The 16439-nt window shown below is 41.0% G+C and overlaps 2 protein-coding genes and 1 long non-coding RNA gene across 4 annotated transcripts in view; 1 reads left to right on the top strand and 2 right to left on the bottom strand.

Annotated features, from left to right (window-relative positions):
* Window positions 1-1314: 1314 nt before the first annotated feature.
* Window positions 1315-5726, bottom strand: LOC135281723 (transmembrane protein 238-like). Its single transcript, XM_064390839.1, has 2 exons — window positions 5204-5726; window positions 1315-2653 (listed from the first exon to the last, which is right to left on the bottom strand). The coding sequence occupies exons 1-2, from the start codon at window positions 5587-5589 to the stop codon at window positions 2644-2646; spliced, it is 396 nt and encodes a 131-aa protein (XP_064246909.1). The 5' UTR covers window positions 5590-5726; the 3' UTR covers window positions 1315-2643.
* A 105-nt stretch (window positions 5727-5831) lies between these two features.
* The window catches only part of LOC135281724 (uncharacterized), a 26936-nt gene continuing 16328 nt past the window's right edge, over window positions 5832-16439 (top strand). The window contains exons 1-2 of the long non-coding RNA XR_010348261.1: window positions 5832-6388; window positions 6898-7022. This is a non-coding gene — a long non-coding RNA (uncharacterized LOC135281724). The remainder of the gene's footprint in view (window positions 6389-6897; window positions 7023-16439) is intronic.
* RSL1D1 (ribosomal L1 domain containing 1) lies at window positions 7512-12251 on the bottom strand. 2 transcript variants are annotated; one of them, XM_064390836.1, is made up of 9 exons: window positions 12118-12251; window positions 11876-12015; window positions 10951-11089; window positions 10245-10393; window positions 10006-10107; window positions 9315-9408; window positions 9102-9230; window positions 8170-8376; window positions 7512-7937 (listed from the first exon to the last, which is right to left on the bottom strand). In XM_064390836.1, the coding sequence occupies exons 1-9, from the start codon at window positions 12151-12153 to the stop codon at window positions 7593-7595; spliced, it is 1341 nt and encodes a 446-aa protein (XP_064246906.1). In that variant the 5' UTR covers window positions 12154-12251; the 3' UTR covers window positions 7512-7592. The 2 variants fall into 2 exon arrangements, with proteins under 2 accessions (XP_064246906.1, XP_064246908.1); XM_064390838.1 differs by having other exon boundaries at window positions 8170-8373.

Genomic DNA, 16439 nt, shown 5'->3' with positions numbered 1-16439 from the left:
TCACCCACAAACTAGCTACAGCAACACGTGCCAGGATTTGACCTCAGCCCTCTCACCTTGTCGTACACTTATGCTCCTTTTCTACACAAACTCCTACTGCAATAATTATGTCGCTACCAGCAACTCTCACGTCACATCAAACAGATTTTTGTGGGTATTACTAATAATTTAATCTTCCCCTGATGAAGATGTTCCCATTTAAGTAGATGCTACATACCACATGAAAAACTTCCATTAGATACAGTCCACATTTTAAGTCTAACAGTTTAATCCATCTACATGGTTAGAAACTGGGGGTTGGTGTTTTTCCTTCAGTGGCATGTAGGATGACATTTTGAGCTAGGTTTAAAGCTTAACTAGATGGAAAAGACTCCTGTAGCCACACTTCTGGAAATAGTTTGGTTCTTTGTGATTTTGGCTAAGACTTTAAACAGCATGCATGGCACTTTTCTCAATGGCTAGAGGAATTCTTTTGTCTGTACAACTCTGTCCAATAACAGCAAGCAGTTCTAAACGTGTCCAAGAGCTTCTTGCTCTTGGACAATGTAAAAGTTCTTTGAATGGACTTTGTGCTGCATTGACCAAAGCTGATAAGGATATCAGGAAACTAAAATAGTGTTAAATATTTGTTAATGTGTAACTGCAGATGATTCCCAGTTTCTGTTGAGTATTAGCCTTCCTGGTTTAGAAGGCAAGTTGATGGCATAAAACAGTAACTGGATGCATTTTCCAAAAGAAAATAGTTACAATTCTTACAACAGGTATCATTGCTACACAGCAACTACTGTCTGTCTCATTGTTTGGACTCATCATCTCAGTAACCTTCTAGTGCTTTAGTGCTTTTCTGTGCTTAACATCCTCCTTAACTGATGGACCAGCTCCTATATTTCCTCTTTAAAACATATCCTATTCATACTAGTAAACTAGTTGGAATTCCACATAACTTTTGAGTCAAGTTGCACTCTAGCTACCATCTCATACAACAATCATTAAGTACTGATATTTGATTTAGGATTAATTATTGTAATATACAAGGAATGCAAAGGCTTGCTCAATTCACTCTAGTAATTATTATTGCAACACCTGAAAAGAAAATTTTGGTTTTCACAGAATAAGTATGTAAACTACATATATGAGTTTTGGCATCATTTATAGCTGCTAGTAATCATTCCACTTATTAAACACCATATCTCATAATTCATGTGATAAGTGAAACTATGGGGAATCAGAAAAACATCTCTTTCTGTTCAGAAAAAGGAAATGTTAAAAAATTCTTGCAAATGAAAACTGATCTACAGGTTTTAAGGGAGGAGCTTGTTTGGTTTTTTTAACCAGGCCATTGTGACACTGCAGTGGTGTCACATTGCAGTTCCATTGAAAGAAGGAAACAAATTGCATACATCTCCTAAAAACTGTAGATAGTAAAGGAGAACTCATATTGCAGACCTTCAAGTGTAGTGTTCTTCTGAATTTGTTAAAAGAGCATTTGGAAAACATTTAAAAATGAGAATATGCAAAGAAAAGAAGTTACTCCGGTAATTTTACAAGAAAACACTGAAAGACATTTTAAGAGTTCATAAGGAAGTACAGCCACAGTGTTCTTAGTAAATATTTTCCTTAATTCCACATCTAGTATTCAGTGAGGTGTGGCATAGAACAATTGTGCATTGAAATTTTAAGACCTACCAGTATTTGCTGATGGTGGCACCAAACTCTTAGTGTTAGTTCAAAACCAGAACAACTCCTGAGGAAATTCTCCACACAATTCTATCATTAGCACAATTTTAGGTCTCACTAGCATTAATAGAAATATTTTTCCAGGTACTGTTTGTTAATGTTTTATAATGCCTTGGAGTACTTGCTAATCAACAGGATTTCTTTTGGTCATGTTCCCTCTCTCAAATGCTTCAGCATTAGGAAAATAATTTCCAACAGCACTGGACTAAAAATGCCTCTTGCAAGAGTCATCATATGACATCATTTGTAACTACAAAGAATGTACTTGTATGCCAACATCACTGGTGTTATTTGTATACTTATAAAATCTCGACTCCAGGTTATTTCAGAATAAATGAAACTTTTCACAAAAGACACTGTAAATTGTGTATTTACACTATAAACAACTTCTACATTTGCAGCTTTCTGTCTACAGTTTAATATAGACATTTTAAAAGCACCCTTACAAACAAAAGTATTGCACTGGCATTATAAAAATTCACAGTAAGTTTAACTTCCACACCTTGGTAAAAAAGAGTGCAAGAGCTTTTCATTGTGCAAGAGCTTTTTATCCAAACCTTTCAGGTTATTAAAAATAATCTTAAGTAAAACAAAACAATAAAACCATCTATATGACAAGCTGCACTGATATTTCAGTGAATCAGGTTCAATTCTCTGTTAGCTCTCACTTCTCAAAAAGATTTTGTGGGATCTTTTTTCACCATTTCAAAGTATATCCAGTCCAACACTGAAATAGGTGCTTTTGGCAGAGATATGGCTCCATGTGTCCATTTTATGGAGAGTCCACAATGCTTGCAGAGGTTATTCCACAATGAGAGAATCCTACTGTTTTGGGTAGGGCATCTCTTTCCATAATTTGCAGCATTTCCCCCACTTTTTGGGGCAGTGACGTCAATAGTCGTGTCTTCAACAGATCCTGAAGATAACACATGAAGAAAAGGTTACTCCAAAAGAGGCTTAGAACAAATGGCAATATAACTCTAAACTGTTACTTAATCTTAAAAGTACTTTTCCTCATATTTAACAGCCATTTGGGACCCAAAGAAAAGCCTGTCTCCATTAGTGGCCAAGAGTGATGCCTCAAGGAGAGCATAAGAATATGGCACACAAGTAACATCTCCTCAGGATGTCAGCTGCCACTGACTGCCCCAGGTCTTCCTGAGCCAAACATTCTATCTTGCCATCTCTTCTGCTTTGTCCTTTGGATTTTTGAATCAGTAATTTTTTATCTGTCCCATGTCAAGCTGTCCCACACTTCAGTTACATGGCACATGTCAGTTTGTTCCTGCTTTGCCTTGGGAGGCAAGCACTTCATACCTTCCCCATACCTGCAGACTTCTGGAACACTTTATATTCTTTTCAGGATTGAGGATTTTAATCTACTTATTCCTTTAAGAGAAGCATTCCATATCATGAGAATTCTCACCTTTCTCTACTATATAATTTCTAAGGCAGGAAATCAGAACAACATGCAGTGTTCCTTTCATAGCTTCAAAATGTTAATGCTCAAGAAGGTTTCCAAATGGCCAGTTAAGTGAGGACATTTGAGGTGGGTGGGGTTTTTTGTGGTGGTGTTGTAGTTTTGGTTTTATTTATTTGGGATTTTTTTCTTTTTTTTTTTTCTGAATGTGTGTGTATGTGGGGTGGTGTTTTTTTTTTTCCTCCTCGTGCAGACAATATCTGCCCAAACATGTTTAACCCGTTTGGTTAAGTTCATAAATATCTCCTGATGAGGAGAGCATTTGGTCTATCAGCAAGGAATGATCTGATTCAGACAGCTGTTTACAAGAAGTTCTAGGATACTTTAGATTAATTTACTTCAAAAGGGAACTCTAAAATATCTTTCAAGGTGAAACCATTTGTTATCCTTTGTTTCACCTTGCAAGAAAATCACAGAGTTTATGTTCCAATATGTAACATAACTGCTGTACACCCCCTGTTTTGGTTCCTTCTGAATTACCATTACTGAAGTTTGTTTACTGTAGCAACAGAAGCTGCTGGGATATCTTGTATTAAATCACTATATTTGTTTATTTATATATCCCTATAGGACATATAAATCTAATTATAATCAGGAATAAGACTTTGAAATAAGAAATATTTCAAAATAGTGGATAAATTTCACTACTAGGAGTTCATTAAAACAGAATAATATCCATGTACACACATTGCACCTACAGAGACAGCAGGTTATCTGCTGAGCTCAGTACCTGCCATTGCCAGGATCTTTAGATGGAATGGCTCTGCATAATCATTTATAAATGCAAATCTTCCCCTGCAAATATGGACCTGCCAATTTTAGACCCAATTAAAAAAAAAAGGCTGAAAACAGAATGGCTCATTTTCAACAGCCTGTTTTCTAATTGCAGGTGTAGTTAATAATAAACTAAAGAGCAGTAACAATCTTTGAAAGTTGTGTTGCTGCTGCTCTTTCCTGCCTCCTACAAGTTTTCTATTAAGGAATAATTATCTATACTCAATCTCCCTACTGTTAAAACTTTCTCTCAAGAAAAATGTCATAACTTTCATGAAAGAAGACAATTTTCACATGAACTTTTCTGTAAAACAACAGTATTTTCAGAACTTAGTTTCAAGGAGAAGCAGGAAAAGCTGATCTTGTACATAGTGAATCAGGACAGCAAGATGTTTAGAATCCTTGAACAGTTCAAACAGTACAAAGCTGTATTTACAGTTCCTTCAATAGAGGATTTTACATAGTGAAGTGAAGGCTTGACTTTATTTGCCCACATATTTTCAAGGCATTAAGCATGCTTTTGTTCCTAAATATAAATATAAATGACCATATTGGATATATTGAAAAGCTTCATGTTCTTCAACCATGCTTTGAAATAGAACCTAGACACTTCCTTTACACATCAGGTATTATCACATCTTTTCTAGATGACTGAGGTTCAAGACAAACAGTTTAACTATTGATTGCATTTATGAGTTTCAACCTCTTACCTACAACTCTGGCCCCAAGTTAAAACCAAGTCAGCATTTCACCTTTCTTGTTCTCCAATAAAGCAACACTCCATGGTGCTAACGAGGGGGCTTCCCCTGCCAAGAGCTCGTGTGGGGCAGCGGTCAATGGCCATTTCTGGGAGGAGCTGGCTGTGTGAGGACCAGCTCAGAGCGCCACGGCTCCCGTGCCGCTCTCTGGCAGCAGCTGCACACGCCAGCTCCACCGCCCTCCCGGGCTGCACTGCTGCTCCGCTCTTAGACGGCTGCAGGAAGCGTCTTCCCTGCCTAATCCCATTTGTGCAATCTTTCCCACCTGATTTTTTACCACCTGAGCTGAGAGAGATTCCCCACTACTTTTATTTTAAGGAGCATCAGCTGCGAGCAGGGGGTTTAACAGAGCAGGTGTTAAACCCAATCTCCGGCAAGAGAGCCCTCCCAGGCTCTGGCCAAAGCTCGCAGCCGGACTGGCCCGGCTGTCACGTCCCGGGGTCCCGGCTCTCACCTGCCGGGGTCGGCGTGGCGGCCGCGGGAGCCCCCGGCTCGCTGCAGCTCCAGGTCGGCGGGGCGGGCGGGGGCGAGCGCGGAGCTGAGGCGGAGGCTGAGGCCGTTCACCAGCCGCCGCAGCAGCGTGTCCCCGCGGCCCTTGGGCGCCGACAGCCCCACGTCGTCCCGCAGCTCCTCGAGCGGCACCTCCAGGTTGCCCGCGTACCAGAACACCCACCAGACCAGGCTGAGGAAGATGCCGATGCCGCCCGCGTAGATGAGCAGGTCGGAGAAGAACACGTCGGCGAACACGCCGGCCAGCAGCACCGCCAGCCCCACCGCGTCGAAGGCCAGCGCCAGCCAGAAGGCGGCCACGCAGCGGCCCAGCCCGCCCGGGGCCGCCATGGGAGCGGCGCCACCGCCGCCTGGGGCCGCGCACCTGAGGGAGGCGAGGGCGGCGCCCACCTGAGGGCAGGGCCGGGCCCTCCCACCGGCCGAGGGGACGGGCAGGCCGCGCCCCCCGCACCTGAGGGCCGGGCCGGGCCGCGCCTCTGCCCCCGCAGCCGCGCCCGGAGGCGGGCACACGCCGCCCTCACCGCCCCGCCGAGCCCTCCGCGTCTGGGAGCTGAGGGCTCTGCGAGCACTGCTCGCTACCGTTCCCGGGAGCCGCACACGGCCGGGCCCGCTCAGCTGCTCCAGCTGAGGCAGCGCCACCTCAGGCCCCCTAGAAGGGAGAAACTTCAAAAAAGTGATGAACATCCGCTTCTTTGATCTCCGCACTTGCAAGGGAGGCAAGCTGGTCGCAGACAGCAGAGGTTTGCAAGACAGTTACAATGCGCATCTGCAAATGCACACAGACTCCTTTAACTGTGCTTGAGGAGGATTAAAATGAGCAGCTGGAATACAAGTCCAGGCTGACAAACAGGAAACAAGCTGTCAATGAAGGATGTAAAATTCAGTAAGCAAAACAGTTATGTAAAAAGCAAGACACATATTTCAGTTCATCCTTGCGTTAACGACCTGATAGATATCTTTTTACACTCCCAAGTCGTCAAGCACAAGAATTGTATTTAGATGTAGGATCTCTCTCCTATGCCTGTTCTCACAAGGGCCTTACATCTAACACCTTATTTAATGACGGATAAGCCACTGTTCCAGTAACTAGAAATATCAAGCCAACAGGAGCTAGGACCAGGCCAAACAGGTACCTTCCACATTTTAGTGGAAATAGTGTGCATTAAATGATACTGCTGATACTCCTCCAGTGACAGTGAGTGCTGTTGGTTTACTGGGATTACCATCATAGCTTTTGGTTCACAAAACAGTTGAAAAGTTACAAAAAGTCAGGGTTGCAAAAGGGTCAAAAGAAGTTGACACCACAGATCAAGGAGAATATTTCCATATTCTTTTCCAGCACCCACTTTCTTTCTAGGTAGCCAGCCAATATCTTGATATGAGGATAAAAAGGAGATTTGGTAGGGGTTTTTGAATGACAAAGGAGGCTGGTTACTTCCTGATGATTGATCTTGTCTCTTACCAACTTTTTCCTATTTGGAGCTTTTACCACTGGGACTTTCCAACACAAATCTGCCTCATATGCTCGCTCTGCAAAGGACAGGCAAGTTATTATACAGAGAACAACCGGGCAGTTGTGTAAAATTTCAAATATATCACCTTTCAGTCCTGAAGTATGTATTTTTCATGCCTTATCAGGACAACTTCACTTGACTGGCACAAGTGGAATTCACACAGCCTTTGGCTTTCTTCAGATGGAAGAACAGTTTTGTGAGGAATACTCTCAACTGTTCTAGTTGCAGAAATAAAGCCCAAAACTGAAGGTAAGATTTTGCTTGATGTTGTAAAATATATATATGGTTAAAGCAAAATTGTTTGTGCCTTTTTAACTTACAAATACCCTAGGTAAAAACAGCTAAAAATTACAAAGTGGGGCTTGGTATCAGGCTGCTAAGCTACATATCTGCAGTAACACCAATTACTGTCAACCTTTTTTATAGTGAACAGTTTTTAAAGAACTGTAGCAGTTTTTTCACCTTTAAAAGCACATGCAGATTGCTGCTCTTGGCACGCTTGCTTCTTGCTTCAGAAAGACAGCACTTATTAAAATATTTCTCAGCCTTTTTTCCCTGGGATAAACCCCTCTCTTCCATCTGACACTTGAAAATTTTGAGTGTTTTTGGTTTGGGCCAGCAAAAGATAAAAGGTGATGGGACCATTAAAACAGTGAGTTTATTTGTACCAGCTTGTAAATTAGAAGAAAACCAATGAATCATTACAGATCTTGGTGAAAAGAAGCTCATGGGATCAGATTTCCTACGAAGGTATTTTACTTCATCAATAGATTTGTTTACAGAAAATGATGATACAAAATATGTTACAACAGGCAACGTTCACGCTGACTGCGGCACGCGCACCTTTTTGGGTGCCTGCTTCTGTAGTTTTGGAGACTTCCTGGCTGACTGTAGTGACTTGCCAGCTTTGGGTGTTGCAAAAGACTTTGCTTCAGGTTTTTTGGGAGCCTTTTTCATGTCTTTTTCTTTTATTGCTTCCTTTGGATTACTGACCTGCTTGGCTTTTTTCTCTTTTGATGAAGTCTGCAAGTTTGCACACTCTTCTGTAACCTCAGGTTTCGATTTTGGAGTATCATCCACTAGAGATGTTTTCTTTCTCTTACCAAGAAGTGTTTTGGTTTTCTTGCCCAAATTGTCACCTTTTTCTGAGCTTGGTCCCATGTTCTGTATTTAACACAAACAAAAAATTACCATTCCACCAAGAAACATATTTGCTGTTTTTAAGGAAGAAGGATCAGTGAAAACCATTACAAATGACTAAATGACTAATACTTTCAACTGAACTGCACCCTAGTGTTGAAGTGTGCTAACACATACTGTTCGCTAAGGAGCAATGAAGTTCAAAATCTCTAGTTTTAACTGAGATGCAAGTTTCTTAATATTATTCAACCATTACCTTCAGGTCAGCTGAGCTTGTTGTTTGTATAGGCACCAGTTGTGGAATTTCTTCATCATCACAATCACCTGGTTCTTGGACTATTTCTATGTTTTCTTTTCTCACAGGCTCCTGGGTACCAGCAGCAGCTTTACTTTCTGTTGTCACAGTGACTTGACTTGGCTTCAGTTTTTTAGCTGTCCTCTTCGCTTTCTTGGGTTTTGCCTTCTAGAATCAATCAGAAGTACATCTCAGACAAATCCCCATGCCATTTCTAAATGTATAATAACTGTGGTGTAGCAACATTAAAGACTTTTATTCAATAGACCTGGACTAATCAGCCATATGTAAAATATGAAAAAATGCATGACATGCAGAAGTTTATTATAAGTAGCTCACAACTATAGGAATGTCAACCTTACAGTCTCTAATTTGAATATTCATAGTTCCAATTTAATTTGAGACAAATTAATATAAACAGAACTCAGTACAAAGGAATAGCCAATTATTACTTTTTAACAAGTATGAGATCCCCTTTTATACACGAATATATGAGATTGAGAATTATTCAGATGCCACTGATTAACCAACAAAAAACAGATGTATAATCAGAATCCACATATATGTTATTGAGTGTATTTTCAGAAGGCAAATATGGATAAACAAGAGAAGCAAAGCTCGAAGAATGAATCTCAGGTCCCTTGAGTTTAGGTCTAGAAATACTTCACTTATTTCCAGTTTGCTTTAAAATCTGTAAGGGAGTTGCTATAGTTTCATTATTATAACTGAGGATTTGAAGCACTGAGGCAGTTTTAGCCATAAGAGCCTGGGATCAGTTGCTACTGCATTGAAACCTAAAATAACAATGCACAGAAGGAAAACAAAGAACTAGAACTCAATTTAATTATTTAATTTAGATTTAATTTATGCAAGTTTGAAGAAATTTTGGTTACCTTTACTTTATTTTTCTTGAGAGGTGGCTGTTTGTCAAGCTCATCCAGGTTGGAGATATTCGCAGTGAATATTGGGAGTGCAACTGATTTAAGTGTTTTGAGGTGAAGAATTTTTACATTTTTCCATTTCTGCAAAAACAAAACCAGTCTATTATGTAAAAAGAAGGCTGAAGGATGAAGCTATTTGTCTGTAACGCAGTCAGTCAGCAGTACCTTTGGTAACTTGTCACCAATCACTTTTGCTGCTGCCATGATATTCTCAAGTATCTCGTCCACTTTCATCCCAGTGTGACCTATGCGCATTGTACTGGGAGAAAAAACAAATAATAATTATATATGGGCAAATAAACTTATTTCAAGTCACTTGTTTAGTTTAGGCATACCCAGAAATGCAAAAAGCCCACTTATCTGCATATCATAAAGGAGGGATGGCTATTGCAGAAATCTTTTGTGATAACAGTTAGAAGGGATTCACCTGTATTCATCTTTCCACATTTGGATATGCAACTTCTGCCTTACATTACAAAGCATTACTACCAATTCAGATCCTTCCAGATACACAATACATGAAAAAAAAATCTTATTAGAATAGAATATTTTGGAAATAGAAAAATATTATTAAATTAGATTAAAACTAAGATTGTACGTGCTTTGACAGTGACAGGTGCCTAGAAATGCCTTAGGTAAAAGGAAAAAGAAACAAAACCCCTCAACTTCACAGTAAAATTTAAGCAGAATTACTAATTTAACTATACAGGTAAAGGTTCAAAACTACCCCCATTTGCAATGGTGACCCTTAACATCTTTTTTTCACATACTAAAGGAATAAAAATAACTCTCTTAAAATTCCTACAGTTCAGATAGAACCATCCTTCAAGTGACATATTAATCTATTTGTACTTACTAACAGCACCCTTTGTTATTAACTGGGAGTATAGTCCCTTGGATGTATCTTTCTAGTTCCTTGGCAAGATCTTTGGCTTTCAGGTTCACAGATAAAGGTGCCCTAAAACAGAAAGGGAGAGGGGTAAAAAAAGGAAATAATTAGAAAACCCAAAAGAAAACCAATTCCTCCATTACTAAGAAGGATCTGATCTTAAAAGAGATAATGCAAGAATGGATTTCCAAAGTTTAAAGACCTACTTTTTCTTTTCATAGAAGTGTTTTCCTAGATGTGAGGGCAAAAGCCTTCTAATTCGGTCATCAGAGAGAAAGAGATCAAAACTGTTGAGGAGGCGCTGCTTCGCTTCAAACATTTTATACTCCTTTTTGAGGGTTTTGTACGAGATGATCTGCAACACAACCACCAGCTTAGTCCCTGCTGCAACCTGAAATGCTTCTCAGAACCGCAAAGATTAAAGCTGCATAACTGATAGTCCATCACAGTGCATTCTTTTAAAATGTTGAAGACAATAAAAAAGTATCCATTTCATTCTGTTTTAAAGAATCAAAAACCATGGATCTCTTGCACAGTAACTGCACATCACAAAACAGAACTTGTGTACATGAATAACATCCAAATCAAGGTTAAATATAACATGTTATATAGTTTAATAAACAATCAAACGTTGTGAGTTTTCCCAGGTGGTTACTCAAACTAAATATTGAACATTTATCTAGAAATTGTATCTGATTACTAAAAATCCTGTTCAAACTGAAGAAATTATTCCCAGTAAACTATGCATTTTAGAAACACCACAGTCTGAGTAGTCAGAAAAATCTCACTAGAGTATACGAATGAGAATTAGAATATTAAACAGCAGAAAAGAACAACTACTTGTATTCTTTTTGGTGGTACAAAAGGAAAGAAATTACAGTACTATATTATACCAGCAAGGACCTCCCTTACCCGGCTAATACTTCTGATTCCATTCCGGAGTAAAAGTTTCTTGTACAGATTTTCAGTCTGTTCTGCTGATAAATTTGGTTCATCCTTTGTGAACAGGCAAACATCAGCTGTTTCTGGTCGAATGCCATGGGGAAGTGGTCTACAATGAGAATATGAGATGCATAAAAAATATCTAATAAGAGAAAGAAGTTTTCCCCAGAACTACAACTACACTGGCATCAATTCCCTTTGATAACCTGCCTGTATTTACACTTTGTTAACTACTAAATATTCTCAGTGGAACCTGCAGTTGATAAGCATAAAGAACTCCAAAAGTGAAACCATGGAACACCACGGCTCCAGGCAGATACAAAGTGGAATAATCCTCTATCCTTCCAGCAGCCTTCACCACACAGGTCCTAGGAGGAAGACCCTCCATGCCATGGCTGCATCCGGTCATTAGAAGAAAGTCATAACACCGTGGCCCTGATAATTGGATGTAAACTTTCCCAATGTAGTGCAGCTACAGTCTAAAAAGAGACTTCTAATTCATATTCAGGTTTGGTTATCAAAAGAAACTAGTATTACTAATGATTTGGTGCTGGTGGGATACAAAGAAGGTGATTCTAGATATTTTCTAGATACAGAAATAGATAATATCTAGATAGTCTCTAAAGCTTAAGGACTGCAAGGCACATACCCTGTAACTGGCAACCACCAGAAACAGGATCCTGCGTGCGCACAGCTGGCCCAGCACAGCTCCCAGTTATACCAAAACAGGGGTAAAGCAGCTTCTGACCCGGCAGTTCCCAGTCAGGCCACAGGAGCTCCCAGGACAAGCCCGTGGCAGTCAAACCCCTTAAGCTCAGAATCTGCAAAGCGTTCTTTCCCAAGCCAAAGGACTCGAGCAACCCTGTAACCACGCGGCCGGATATCACTGCCTTACATTCTGATGACCTTTGCCACCTGCGGGACCTTCCACACCGTCACCTGGAGATGGACGCTCTCGCTCTCGTTGAGGAGCAGCGCGTCTCCCTTTGCCTTTTTCCTGGAGAAAGCCAAGAGAGCCTCCACCGCCTTCTTCACCTGCAACGGCACCACAGCGGCAGCAGCCGCAGGTCAAGCCCGGCCCGGCCGCGCTCCCGCCCGCCCGGCTCCCGCAGCCCCGGGCCCGCCGGTCCCGAATACCTGCCCGCGGTCCAAGGGGCTCCTCCGGCTCGCCATGGCGCTGCCGCGTGCGCTCCGTGCGTTCCGCCGCACGGCAGAGCCCTTCCGGGGCGGGCCGAGCGCAGGAGCGGGTCCGGGTGTGCCGTGCGCTCCGTGCTTTCCGCTCCTGCGCACCGCAGCCCCTGTGAACCGGGCCGGGCACACTGAGCTTCAGGCAGCTTTGCCCGGCAGGGTCACCGCTAGCCGGCCCTGGAGCAGAGTGCCGGAGGCTGTCGGTCCATCTCGCTTCGGCACCGCGGCCGCCGGAGGTCCAGCCGGATTGCTCAGAGTTGTAGCCGCCGTGTCCTCACGGTGAAAAACGTTTAGTCGGACTCGCCTTGTTTCATTGATGGTGCTCTCCTAGTCCAGCCCCGGATGCTGCTGGCCCCCTTTGCTGCCAGGGCTGCCTCGTGTTTAGCCCGCTGTGCTCCTGGCGCTTCCCGGCAGAGCTGTTCCCAGGCAGTCATTTCCAACCTGTGTCCTTCCCGAATGCAGCTTTACACTTGCCTTTTTGAGTATTGACGGGTTTGTGTTGCCGAGTCTTTGCAGCCTATCTAGGTCTCTCTGTTCGTGAGGGTAATGATTAGTCCCAAGTTTGATGCCCCCTGCAAACTTGATATAACCATGCTTCAGGTCACTGTTAGAGATACTAAATAGAACATAGCCCAGGATAAATCCCAGCAGTACTCCATTTGTCACTGGCCTTCAGGTGGAGTGCAAGGCATTATCTCTGCCCTCCAAGTCCTGTTATCTGAACAGTGGTTTCCCATCTAGTTGTACATCATCATGTTTAGGAAGAATTGAGTGTGTTCTTCAGATTCCTTCTTTGAATACTATCCCTGATTTTACTGTATTTCTGTCCTTTTGCACTGGAGTGCTGTCATAAGTTCCCTGTTTAGCCAGGCCAGTCTCCTGATTGATCTACTTGTTTTACTGAGTATTCAGGAGGAACTATTTGTATGATTGGAGGAGGTTGTCCTTAAAGACCTGCTGCCAGATTTCCTGAGCTCCTTTGCCCTTCAGAGCTGCCTCCCATGGGATCCTGCCCACGGGTTCTCTTAATAAATCAGTCTGTCTCATGGAGTCCAGGGACTGTATTCTGCTGCTCGTTTTCCTCATACACTCTCTCTTGAACATGGCTGTCTCCAGGTCACTATCATAGCAGCAATGTGATTATCACATCAAACCCTTCCTTCTTTTGTGTGACAAACAAAGGCAGAACTGCTGCATCTCCTGTTTGAATTGACTATATGGAAATAGCTTAATTGCAGAATGCTTATTCCATTGAGTCCCATGCTGGATAAGTGCATTGTTCTGAGATAAAATTTAGCCTGGAATTATTTTGGTCTCATTCTCACAGTGCAGTGTGTGCCCTGGCAGCTTTGGGTTGTCTGCATTTTGTCACACAGGTAAGCTGCTCTCTGGATAACACAGCTGTGCGTAACCAGGGCTTAAATATGTATGAAATTAGGAATCTTAGTCATTCACTCTTCTCTAGATTTTTTTCCTGCTCTTTGCCTATGTATGGTTTTATTCCTTCTCATTAGATGTCTTCCAACAAAATTTGTTGCTCCATCAGTGTGGCCAGTGCAAAGAAAAGTAAAATACCCTTGTTTCTTGGCAAGCTGCTTTATGTAGTGGTTTATATTTTCTTTCTGCTGTTAGTGTTCTTGGAGCAATAGTAGGAGAGTTGATGGCATCAAGACTTATCCAGACAGGAAAGAACTATACAGACATAGACTGATTTTAAAGAGTGAAAAAAAATCCCGGAAAATGTAAGTTTTCCTTTCCTATCGTGTTATTTGAACAAAACCAAACCAAATCAAAACAAAAAAGAAACTGTCTGAGAAAAAGAAAAGCTGTCCTTTGTTGCCATGTTGTATGAAGTACTGATTAGAGAAATTACTGAAGGTGAGGAACACACAGGGTAGCCAAGGAGGGCAGACTCATGAAAACCTTTTCAGTACTGCTGGAATTTCTGCATGTGATACTAGCTGTGGTGTTGTATATTCTGTCTATTAGCCTTGCTTCTACCTTTGCACACTTTAGGGCAGCTGTATTTTAATAAAACATTGACATATTAATGTGGCATGTTAAAACAAAATAGAATAAGTCAGATGACTGGAACATCTCTCTGAAAATGAGCCAGGCTAGTCCTGTAAGATATGATTGAACAGCATGTTTGAAGATTGACTTTACTGGGGCAGTGTAGCATTAATAGGATAAAACTGTAGGGACTATTATTAGTGACTCAAATTCGAATTTTTCACATATCAGTCTCATCCAGGTACATTTTTCTGAAGAAGTTTTGGTCTGACATGACTACATTTTCCCAGATGTGGTTTAACTGACTTAAGTCTAATAATTTTCTTTTGAAAGGTAGCTAATAGCTAATAGAGCTGTCTTGGAAAAAATAAGTTAATCTGTGAATAAGAAATGTTTCAGCTTAATACAGCATGCAATGAATATAAAGTATAAAAGGGCACACTTTTAATTTAGCAATGTCATAAATTTACAGGTACTCCTACAAGGAAATCAGGTTTGTTAGTATTATTGGTGTTATTGCTGTACACTATTCTGCTGTAGCTCTCAATTTAATTTTTGGATCATGAAAGTGTGTATTTTTCTTTAAAAAAAATTGTGTTGCTTATTTAAATGCTAAGATGGAAAATAATTTCAAGACATTCTACCTCATTACTTATTTAAGATATTTTTTATATGCCTAATTTTATACTTTCACACAGTAAAAGGTGCAATTGTTTCTGGTATTTTAGGTTTCAGGTTATTCAAGTTTCAGTTCCCTTGTCTCCTCCAGACTGTTTGACAGCAATGCCAAAACCCCAGATCTCTGTAAATGCAGTTCTTGCAACAAAACCAGCACAAAGAGCATGCAGAGATTGCATTCTCATACATAAGAAGTGCCTGACAGGAGCGCTCAGAAGAGAATCTCCCCACCAGAGCAGATTCAAGCTCTGTTTCTTTCCCCTGTGCTCCTTTGCAGTGCTGGAGTCAGCCTCCAGCTGCAGCCTGACTCTGACACCAGCCTTTGGTGCAAGTCATGCACAGACACCAAGAGGGCTGTTCCAGAGTCCCTGGCACTGGGCAAAGCTGCAAAGCTTTCTTGTTATAATGCTTGGCCTCACATCCCTTCTAGGGGCTTAACATGACAGCAACACTGCCTCAGGTACCTTTTTGTCACCCAGCAGTTAATCTGTCATGTCTCTTACTACTCTTACTGAGAAGTAGGTGGAATTTTTTAGGTGTATGGAACTGGCAGGAGATGTAGAAAAATTTACATTGGAAGGAAAGCCAATGAAAGGATATGGATTATCAAACATTATATATACACAGACAACAGGTTTTGGGTTTGTTAGCATAAATTTCTATTTTATAGTAACACTAGAATCCTTTTCTAGTATTTCTTCAGAGGAAAAGTAGTATCTTGTCAGGTTTATAGTGTGATAAAATAAACACAAGGAAATAAACATGTTCACAATATAAAATCTTCAGTAGTAACTCCAGTTTTGTTGGTCTATTTTTTTTGTACCAAATCCTCTATAGAGTATACAAAAAGAGCAGAATAAGTAAGAGCCATTAAGTACCAGTTCAGGAAGAAAACAGTCTTGTCTGGAGTACAGGTCATCTGCTTTAACAGCATCATTTCAACAGTCTGCAGCATGAACCGAAAAGCCAGAGAAATACAGATCAAATACCTGGGACATTGAAACAATCTTTTCTTCTTAGGTAATATTCAGTAACAAACACTTATAAAAACACATTTCTCATCATTAACATGATTTTTAATATATAGACTGGTGCCATAAGTAGTCTAAAATGGAGGTTCTTCATTGAGTAATTTTCACTGGGCTTTTTATGCCACTGAAGAAAATCTGTAGAGGGGCATAAAAATTGCAACTAGCAAATATCCCCATGGATAAATCTCCTTAAAACAGCTATTTTTCGTACACTATTACACCATCATCAATAGCTTGCTGTTCAGGAATACAATTTACTACCAGAATAAGTGTTTCAGGAACTGGAGCCATCATGTTTGTGGAGCAGTTGCTGATTGTCTGCTAAGATGACCAAGGTAGCTGGAATGGTTTCACGTGGACAGTTGATGGCAATGTTACTCAACTGATCATTGCACCCATTCCTCCAGCTACTGTGCTTTACTTCCTGCAGCCTGCAGGAACAGGGAATTTTTTTCCTGTTGCCAAATAATTAGTACTGCTCCACATTCAGATTTTTTTTTTTCATTTAGTATTTGTTACATATACCAAGGTTTTCAGTTCAAGGACATA

This window comes from Passer domesticus, chromosome 15, assembly GCF_036417665.1.
Source record: "Passer domesticus isolate bPasDom1 chromosome 15, bPasDom1.hap1, whole genome shotgun sequence".
NCBI classification, from domain to species: domain Eukaryota; kingdom Metazoa; phylum Chordata; class Aves; order Passeriformes; family Passeridae; genus Passer; species Passer domesticus.
Note: the sequence above shows the minus strand (reverse complement) of the source record. Positions and strands in the feature narration are given on the sequence as shown.

What these genes read in the sequence shown, in the direction of transcription:
- LOC135281723 (XM_064390839.1), bottom strand. Translation starts at nt 5,589, where the DNA reads ATGGCGGCCCCGGGCGGGCTGGGCCGCTGCGTGGCCGCCTTCTGGCTG.
- RSL1D1 (XM_064390836.1), bottom strand. Translation starts at nt 12,153, where the DNA reads ATGGCGAGCCGGAGGAGCCCCTTGGACCGCGGGCAG. An exon ending in GTGGCAAAGGTCATCAGAAT is followed by an intron (nt 11,090 to 11,875) that starts GTAAGGCAGTGA and finishes TTCTCATTGTAG; the next exon opens with ACCACTTCCCCATGGCATTC. An exon ending in TTGGTGACAAGTTACCAAAG is followed by an intron (nt 9,231 to 9,314) that starts GTACTGCTGACT and finishes TTGTTTTTGCAG; the next exon opens with AAATGGAAAAATGTAAAAAT.